Source organism: Thecamonas trahens (assembly GCF_000142905.1).
Source record: "Thecamonas trahens ATCC 50062 unplaced genomic scaffold supercont1.41, whole genome shotgun sequence".
In the NCBI taxonomy this organism is placed as follows: domain Eukaryota; order Apusomonadida; family Apusomonadidae; genus Thecamonas; species Thecamonas trahens.
The window spans coordinates 122,429-131,648 of NW_013657639.1; the positions used below are offsets into that span (position 1 = coordinate 122,429).

General features: G+C 65.1%; 4 protein-coding genes across 4 annotated transcripts in view; 2 read left to right on the forward strand and 2 right to left on the reverse strand.

Annotated features, from left to right (window-relative positions):
• The window catches only part of AMSG_12129 (uncharacterized protein), a gene marked incomplete at both ends in the record, with an annotated part of 3,431 nt that extends 2,360 nt beyond the window's left edge, over nucleotides 1–1,071 (forward strand). Inside the window, one exon of the mRNA XM_013899918.1 lies at nucleotides 116–1,071. Within this exon, the coding sequence (XP_013755372.1) occupies nucleotides 116–1,071 (956 nt within the window). The remainder of the gene's footprint in view (nucleotides 1–115) is intronic.
• A 1,114-nt stretch (nucleotides 1,072–2,185) lies between these two features.
• On the forward strand, nucleotides 2,186–3,084 carry AMSG_08053 (uncharacterized protein; the record flags this gene model as incomplete). Its single annotated transcript, XM_013899835.1, has 2 exons — nucleotides 2,186–2,471; nucleotides 2,519–3,084. Exons 1-2 carry the CDS (start codon nucleotides 2,228–2,230, stop codon nucleotides 3,082–3,084), a joined length of 810 nt encoding a protein of 269 aa, XP_013755289.1. The 5' UTR covers nucleotides 2,186–2,227.
• Nucleotides 3,075–5,341, reverse strand: AMSG_08054 (ATP-dependent transporter; the record flags this gene model as incomplete). The annotated part of the gene is made up of 2 exons (XM_013899836.1): nucleotides 3,075–5,116; nucleotides 5,185–5,341. 2 exons carry the CDS (start codon nucleotides 5,339–5,341, stop codon nucleotides 3,099–3,101), a joined length of 2,175 nt encoding a protein of 724 aa, XP_013755290.1. The 3' UTR covers nucleotides 3,075–3,098.
• A 102-nt stretch (nucleotides 5,342–5,443) lies between these two features.
• On the reverse strand, nucleotides 5,444–8,892 carry AMSG_08055 (uncharacterized protein; the record flags this gene model as incomplete). Its single annotated transcript, XM_013899837.1, has 2 exons — nucleotides 5,444–7,126; nucleotides 7,374–8,892. 2 exons carry the CDS (start codon nucleotides 8,890–8,892, stop codon nucleotides 6,183–6,185), a joined length of 2,463 nt encoding a protein of 820 aa, XP_013755291.1. The 3' UTR covers nucleotides 5,444–6,182.
• Between the last annotated feature and the right edge of the window lie 328 nt (nucleotides 8,893–9,220).

A 9,220-nucleotide genomic window follows, 5' to 3' on the forward strand; every position in this document is an offset into this window, starting at 1 on the left:
TTCCCCCCCCTCCCCCACCTCCCCCCATTCCCCATTCCCCCCATTCCCCCCCCCACTGCACCCCCACCCCACCCCACCCCACCTACCCTACCCCACGCCCTCCCACCAATGTCAGTGCCTGCAAAAGACGTGGGTATCACGTACGGAGACCCCGAGGCCGACGTGGTCATCACGGCCTTCCTCGACATCCTCTGCCCCTTCTCCAAGAAGGCCTTCAACACCCTCGCGGCCGTCGTCGCCGCAAACGGCCGCCTCGCCCTCCGCCTCTACATCACCCCGCAGCCGTGGCACCCGCAGGGCACACTCGTCAACCAGGCCGTCGTCCTCGCCTTTGCCCTCCTCCCGCACCGCACTGCCCATGCCATCCTCACTGGCATCTGGGACGTCCGCGAGTCGTTCCGCGACGAGGACCTGCCGCAGGGCTGGACCCGGGAGACGCTGGTCGACATGATCATGGCTGCTGCCGTCAAGGCCGTCCCGACCATGGCCGGGCCTCCTGCAGACGCCTTCCGTGCTCGCCTGCTCTCCTTTGACTATGACGTGTCCGGCATGAAGGAGCTCAAGTTCCACATCAAGCTCGCGCGCTTCAACGCCATCCACGTCACCCCGACTTTCCAGATCAACGGCATCCGCCACGACGGCGCCTCCTCCTCCTGGTCGGCCGACGAGTGGTCCAACCTTGTCGATCCGCTCCTCGCCGCCGCAGATGCCGCCGCCGCCGCAAAGGCTGAGTTCACTGCCCTCCTCTCTTCGGGCTCGGACGAGGCCGCGGCGTCGACCGCCTCGGCTGCCACGGCCACTGCCGCAGCCTCAAGCCCCTCGGCCAACTCGGCCCTCGAAGCTCTTTACCACCGCTACGACCAGGACGGCGACGGCTTTCTGCAGCTCCCGGAGCTGACCTCCATGCTCAAGGACGTCCTGCCCAACCTCGACGACGACACCGCCGCCCGCGTCGCCCGCGGCGTCTATTCCAAATGCAACAAGGTTGCCGGCGACAACCTGCCAAAGCAGGCGTGCCTCGACATGCTCGACCTCCTCACTCAGTTTGGCACCGCCCCGTTTCTCTCCTGAGCCCCCTCCGCACTCGTCATCCTCGACTGCCTTTACGGCTGCATAAAAAGTCTTCAGCCACAGCTGCGCCTCCTACGCCTTGGCATGCCGCGATCGCACAAAGTCCGATGCCTCGAGGTTGTTGAGCATGTTGGCGAGATCCGACATCGACGGCCGGCTGCCCGCGTCGTCGAGCCAGCACGCCTCGATCACATCGCGCAGCTGCGCGGATGGCACGTTGGTCTCGCTAAGGTGCGGCCGGAAGCCCGACGAGATGCGGTAGCCGACCTCGAGCGCGTTTGAGCCTGAGAACGCAGGCTTGCCCGCCACCAGCTCGTACAGCATGGTACCGACCACAAACACGTCGCCGCGGACATTCGTCACGTCGCCGTGCAGCGCCTCGGGCGACATGTACGCCACCGACGGCACCATGGTCATTGTCCCCATGTTGGCCTTGATCCCATCCATCCCAAAGTCGATGACATGCACCTCCCCAAGCATGCCCTTGACAGCCGAGAGGCCGATGTTGGATGGCCGCAACGAGCCGTGTGCAACGTGGGTCTTGGTGGGCTGTTTCATACGAGTCGCTAACGCTAGCAGCCGGCTGGGCGAAGCGAAGCGGCTGACACCTTTCTTCGCTACGAGCTCCGATGGCGTCGACACAGTCGGCTCCGACGGAGCGGGAACCCACCTGCCCACCCTTTCTGATGACGATGCGCGACGACGATGACGGGGGCGCCCAATTCTCACCTTGATATCGTGTGTACGCGCGCCATCGAAACGGCGCTCACGTACACGCGGTTGACCGTGCCAAATGGCACGATGTGCTGGCAAAGACGGTCAGCACAGTAAATGCGAGGAATCTCCCAAGCCGTCAAGCCGGCGGAGCGACGACCGCTCGGCCGGCAACCGAGAGTGTTTGTCATCGCTACCACGTCTCCATCTGCTCAGAGTCGGAATAGGCATCCACACGTGCAAGAGCATCGTTTTCGAAGATGGTTCCGAATTCTAGTCATTGGCGTTTGACTATCCAAAGAATGTCAAAGTGGTTGCTCTATCTGGTTTGGCTATGTATGTAACTGACATCGTTCCGTACAGTGGCTTCGAGACCCGGACCCGGCCGCCACCTGACTCAAGCCCCACCCGGCCGTGCCCGCAGGCCCTGAGTCGGTCCACCATGTCCCGCACCACCACTACCGCCACCGCCGCCACTACCACGACGATCTTCTGCTGCTCCTCCGTCGTCGTCGTCGTTGTTGCCGTCCTCGCCACCGCTGCCTCGGCCTCGCTCTGCCCGCTCACCGCCCAGCTCCCTGCTTCTGCGGCGGCGACCAGTCTCTCCAGCTGTCGGATTTACGCCGATCGCGAGGTGTGCTGCCCAGAGGGCTCGGCGTCTGCTGCTGCGCGCGATGCTGCCATCGGTGATGCGGTGGTCGAGTACGGCGACGGGGGTGCGGCGCGGCACTAGCCTCGCTCATCTGCGCTCTTCACTGCGCGCCGGAGGCTGCTGTTGGCCTTGCTGACGATGCCGACGGCCGCGCCCGCATCCATCTCTGCGCTGCCTCGTGCACTGCCGTCCATGCCGCCTGCGCATCGGTGCTAGACGATGAAGCGCTCGCTGAGAGCCCCATCGCCTTTTGTGCCCGGCTCGCTGCCGACCTGCTTGTCGCCCCGGACGCGTCTGGGGCCGCCGCTGCCGTCTTTGACGGAGTTGGCTCCGACACGCCGTGCTTTGCGGTCTTCCCGACGCCGCTCCCGTTGCGCGCGGCGTCGAGCGATACCGCGTTGTGGCGCGCGCGTGGCGCCGTCGTGGGCACTGCGCTTGCCGGCTTTGTCGCCATTGCGGCGTACGCGTGGTGCGGACTCCCGTTTGCCCGCCCGCAGCCGTATGCGCTTGTCGACGACTCGGTCTTTGCCCTGGGCTCGGCCTCGTCGTCGCTTGACGGCACCGAGCTGCAGGACCTCATTGTCTCGCCCTCGCCGAGGAGCAGCTCGCCGTCGTCATCGGCGTCTGTGGCGTCAGCAGGACTGTAGTGCAGTTTAGTGTCTCACAGGCCAAGCTCCTTCATCAACACCTTGCGGTACTCGGGGAAACCACCTTCGAATCGCTCGACCTTGCCGCCCTCGCACATCCAGAGCTCGTTGCAGACGCTCTCGATGAGGCGCGGGTCGTGGGTGACGACGATGACGGCGCCGGTAAAGGCGTTGAGTGCGTCGATGAGGGCGGTGATGGTCTCGATGTCGAGGTGGTTGGTCGGCTCGTCAAGAAGAAGCAGATGCGGCGAGGTCCACGCCACGTCAGCAAAGACCACGCGTGCCTTCTGGCCTCCCGAGAGCGTGCCCATGACCTGGGTAGCCAGTTCGCCGGAGAGGCCGAAGCGGCCGAGGTAGCCACGCAGCTCCTTGCGCTCGACCTCGGGGTGCAGAACCTTAAAGTACTCGAGCGGCGAAAGGCTGAGGTCAAGGGCGTCGACAAAGTGCTGCTCAAACATGGCGATGCGGAGCTTGTTTGGCTTGATGATGTAGCCCTCGGTCGGCGGCTCGGCACCGGAACAGAGCTTGAGGAACGTCGACTTTCCGGCGCCGTTGGGGCCGACGAGCGTCACCCGGGTGTCCATCGACACAATGACCTCGATGTTGTCAAAGATGAGCCGCTTGGCCGCGTGCTGCGTCACCGCGCCCGACGCGCCGGCCTCGTCCTCCACACGCTCGCCACGCTCAAGGCCGTAGCCAAATGAGACGCCCTGAAAGTGCAGCAGCGCCGCGTCGAGCGGCTCCGGGTCGTAGAACGTGAGTTTGGCCTCGGCCTCGGTCTCAGGCGCCTCCAGCCGCTCGATCTTGTCCAGCTTCTTCAGCCGCGACTGCGCCATCTTGGAGCCCTTTGCCTTGAAGCGGAACTTGGTCACAAACTTCTCCATGTGCTCGATTTCCGCCTGCTGCTTGCGGTACTCGCGCTCGTGGACAAGCCGCTTCTCGCGGGCTGCGTCCACAAACGCCGAGTAGTTGCCCTTGTAGTACTCGAGCTTGCCCGAGGCCTGGTGCACAATGTCGGTACAGACGGCGTCGAGGAACGACGAGTGATGCGAGACAACCACAAGCGTTGTCGGCCACTCGCGGAGAAACTCTTCGAGCCAAATGCACGCGTGCAGGTCGAGGTGGTTTGTCGGCTCGTCTAGAATAAGGAGGTCTGGCGGGTGGAAGAGCGCCCGCGCAATGGCAATCCGCATCCGCCACCCTCCGGAGAACGCCGATGTCGGCCGCGACTGCATCTCGGTTGAGAACTGGAGGCCGTGCAAAATCCGCGCCGCACGCGCCGGGGCAGACTCGGCCTCAATCTCGATGAGCGCGTTCTCCACCCCCGCAAGCTCTGCGTCATCTGTCCCGTCACTGGCAAGCATCGCCGCCCGCGTCGCAAGCAGCTCGGCCCGCCGCGTGTCAGCCTCCAGCACCGCCTCCACCGCCGTCGTCTCCGAACCCTCCACCTCCTGCGCCACGTACAGCTTTGTCATCGACGACGGGAGCGGCAGGTCGCCATTGGCGATATGCCGCAGGAGCGTCGACTTTCCCACCCCATTCTGCCCGATCAGCCCGTACCGCCGGCCAAACGCCAGCCGCAGTGTCGCATCCTTCAGCAGCACCTTGCCGCCGTACGCCATCTGGAAGCCTTCGATGTTGATGTCACGCGAGGCCTGCTCGCGCTCGCTCAGCTTGCCGCGCCCGGCAAGCACCACATGTGACGCAAGCAGACCCTCAGCCTCGGCTGCCTCGCGCGCCGCCTGCTCGGCCTTGGCCGCCGCCGCAGCCTTCTCGGCCGCACGTGCCGCCTTGGCCGCCAGCTTGGCCTCGGCCTTGACCACGGCGTCGCGATTCGCGCGCTCCCGCTCGACCGCCGCCTTGTTCACCGCCGTCGTCGACAAAGCCAGCGCCTCTGCCGAGCCCTCCACCATGACGTTGCCCTTGGTCAGCACATCCTCGTCGAGCTCCGAGACGACCACCGCCGAGTCGAGCTTGGTCAGTCCGCCGGCGTGGTCATGGCCAGCGTCGCCGTTGCCGGCCTCGCCACCCGCTCCGGCCACCAGAGCACGGCACACACTCCGCCGCAGCACCTCCTCGTCGTCGTCCTCAAACGCCCACCCAGCTGCTCCAGGAAGGGAGCGAGCATGTCGAAGAGGGCGTCGCTGTCGCCGCCGGCCTCGCCCGACTCGAGCACTTCGGCCATGTACTCTACCATGTCCTCGTCCACCTCGTCGAGCTCCACATACTTTCCCAGCTCGCGGCTAAGGATGTCCATGTCTGGCTTGTGTGGTGTGGTGTGGTGTGGTGTGGTGTGGGCGTGGGGTGTGGTTGGCTCTGGTCCAAAGGGGGAGGGAGGGCAGGGCGAGGTGTGATGGATGGTGGTCGGTTTGGGGCCTCACCAAGAGGAATTCATTCAGCCGAGGATGCGGGCCATGGTCCGCTCCATGTCGCCGTTGCATTCGGCGAGGATGCGCGCGTTGGCCTCGTCGTTGTGGTAGCCCATGGCCCGGAGCTGCTGGAGCTGGGTGTGGTAGAGGACGTGCGGCGGTGGCTCCCACACGTTCTGCCGGGTGTTGTGATCGACGTAGTACGGCGTGCCGCGGTCGGTGTGCCGCAGCTCCCACCCGTGCGGGAGGCCTGGCGAGGTCGGGAGGGAGGCCGGGATTGATGCCGGCGGGGTGTGAATCGCAGCTGGAGGTGTCGCCGGCGGGCCGCCGTAGCCGGCCGAGGCATGGCCGCCAACGCTGGGCGGCGTTGTCGGCGGGCCGCCGTAGCTGGCGGGCGCCGGCGGGCCACCGTAGCCAGCGACCGTCGGCGGGCCACCATAGCCGGCCGGCGACGAGGAAAAGGAAGGCGCAGGGGCAGCTGGCGGGCCGCCGGGGTGGTGGCGTCGAGCGACGGCATGCGCAGCGCGTGTCCGGGCATCGGTGCGTACTTGCCGGGATACACGCCGCGCGACGCAAAGTAGGCCAGCATTTGCTCGGGCAGGTTCTCCAGCACCGAGCCAGCCAGCTCCTCGAGGCACATGGCGTTGAACGGCACAAACTGGACAATGTCGCGGACTGCAACCTGCCCACGCGAGTTGATCAGCGGCGAGTCGTCGGCATCGAGCATGGTCATCTGTGAAAAGTCTTCGTCGCCGATGCCCACGATAATGACCGAGAGCGGGAGCGTCGACGCCAGCACAAGCGCGTCGATGGTCTCCTGCAGCAGCTCCGTCCCGCCCACTCCGCCGGTGATGCACCCATCGGTGAGAAGAAGGAGCACGTAGTAGTCGTCCGGCGACATGTCCTGCGCCGCCATGGCGTACTGGATGGCGCGGTTGAGCAGCGGCGCAAACGCCGTCGGGGCGGAGAGCTCCACGTTGTGCAGCGCCGCCCGGTACGTCTCGAACACGCCCTCAAAGCCCGAACACTCGGGCTGCGTGTTCGAACCGTTGAGCGGGAAGCAGTGCGAGACCTCTTGCGCGCCGGGGGCACGCCGCCAAAACCAAACACAGGCATGGCGTCCACCTTGCAGTAGTCGGTCAGCACTGAGCCAATGGCCTGGATGGCCTGCATGTACTGGTTCGGCGGCGCGCCGGGAGCAACATGGTGCAGCGATCGGTTAGAGTGAAAGTCGCCGTTCGAGACCGTAAAGTCGATGCCCACCATGAGATGCAGCGTTGTCGACGACGAGATGTACGAGATGAACGAGTACGGGTTCGAGTACGGAATGTAATCCATCCGGTCCGGCTCGTCCGGAAGCTCGTCAAAGATAAACGGCGGGTAGTTGTTGACCTCGTTTGCAGCCTCGTTGACGTGGAAGCCCTTGGGGCCGTCCGGCCCGGCGTTGGCGGCAGCAATCGCGCCCGGCACGTGCGCCCCGCGCGTCTCGCCGCCATATCCCGTCGACGCAGACGCCCAAGCACCCGACGACGCCAGATCGTCGGACAAGGCAGGCTCCGACCCGCGCGGTGTCCAGGCCGTCGGCGTCGCAGCGCCTGACGGCATCGGCGAGCGATGCGGCGTGAGGTTGCCAGACGAGCCACCATGCGAGAGCCCAAGCGGCGGCAGCGTGCCTATACAATGCGACAAAGGGAAGGGTGAGTGGAGTGGAGGGTGAGTGGGAGGAGGGGGGGGGGGGGGAGAAGGAGGGTGGGAAGGCGGAAGATCTAGAAGACAGTTGGGCCGGACAGGGGTAGTAGACCTGCACAGCATGGAAGAGCCTCCATGGAAATCTAGCAAACAGTTGGGCCACAGGAGAGTGATAACTCCTGCAGTATGGAAGAGTCTGCATGGGGAACAGCAAAGTGGGAGAAAACATACCTCGGTTCCGTTGCAGCACACTCGGCGTCGACGGCGCAGCAGCAGCAGCAGGATCGGGAAGGTCCGGGAGGTCGCGGGCCGGGGCGTGGTCGTTGATGACGTCGCGGATGATGGACATCCACTCGGTAACCTCGGCATCCGACGAGGTCTTAAAGGTGAAGACCGGAGCTGACGGGGTTGAGACAATGAACTCGTCGTGCTTCTTGCCGCGGGCAATCATAGCGCCTGGGAGATGGATGGAGATCTTGGGCAGCTCGGTCTCCTTGGCCTTCTTACGGTAGACCAAGACGTCTTTGCCGACGGCGCACACAATGCGCCACTTGCCCTGAACCTTGAGCAGGCCGGTCCGGTGCGCGTACTGCTTCATGTTGACCAGCGAGCGCGAGGCCGCCGCAAACGGCTGACTCTGTGAGAGTGACCGCGGCCGGGTGACCGCCGGCGCAGCTGGGGGAGCCGGCTCGGGAGCCGGCTCGGGAGCCGGCTCGGGCGTCGGCTCCGGCTGCTCCACCACAACCGCTGGCGGCGCCTTGGTAAACGCAACAAGCCCGGTCAAGTATGCGTCCTCCAGCGCCTTGTGCTCCGGATCCGTGTCCGCCGGCGCCTCGGCAGGATTGGTCCACGTGGAGATGCCCGTTGCCCGATTGTAAAAGTACCACTCGTTGTACTGCTCGTTCCACTCGACGCGCCACGGCGGAGTGACCTGCGGCGGGCGGCTGCGGTCCGACGGCTGGCGGACCGGGGCAGCGGCAGCGGCAGCGGCAGCGGTAGCGCCACCTACCTGCAAATCACCGTCTTCCGAGTCCGAGTCCGACTCGACGTCCGACCCCGAGTCCGAACCAAACGGATTCGCGGCGGCTGGTGCCGGTGCCGGCGCGGGCTCCGGCTCCGAGTCGGATCCCTCCGAGTCAGTCTCTGAGTCGGAGCCAAATGGGTTGGCGACCGGGGCAGCGGCTGGCAGCGGCTCGGGCTCGATGACATCCGCGGCGGCGACTGCCTGAGCAAACGGGTCGTCGGCCTCAAAGCCCTTGACGTCGCCCATGACGGCACCGTTGCCGACAAGGTCAACATTCGGGTCCTCCTCGTCGCCAAGAATCTGGGTCCCGTCGGCGCCTGCTGCCTCCTGGCGGTCCTCCTCAGACGGCACGTAGTTGGCACAGCCGACAAACTCGGCCGCCAGTGTCGGCGGAACCTTGCGCGGCGGGAGCATTTGCTCTGACGCGCGCAGAAGCATAAACCCGGGGTTCTGCTTGTGAACCGAGACGTGGACAATCATCTTGGAGAGCGAGTCGGACGCCCGCACAATCTCCGACAGCCGCGCATCGACAGTGCCCAGCTTCATCCGCCGCACGCCTTGTCCGACCCACACCGCGAACCTCAGGTGCTGGATGGCCGCAAACTTGTAAACAATGGTGAATGTTGTGGCAAACTTCACTGTGCCCTTCTTCTCGGCCTTGGCAATGGTTTCGGTGTGGCCCATCGAGTGCCACTCGTCCGAATGCCGTCCAAACGTCGAGTACATGGCGCTCACAGCAATGTGGTGCAGCTTGCCCGCGTAGAAGCCCTCAAACCTGTTGTCGAGACAGAGACAGAGATCGACAGAATATGTAGTGAGTGAGTCTGCGAACAATAAATTCTTCCTCCCCCCCCCCCTCCCCCCGCCCCCGTCCGTCCCCCTCTTTGCATCACCTCCCCCATTCCGGATCGTGACGTAGCTGACCGTCAAAAAATGCAGCCTTCCGAGAAGACCGACCTGTCCCCCCCCCCCCCCTCCCCCCCCTCCCCTCCCCCTTTCCCAAACCACCTACCTGCATTCTGTAGACACCCGCATATATGATTCCCTGCCACAG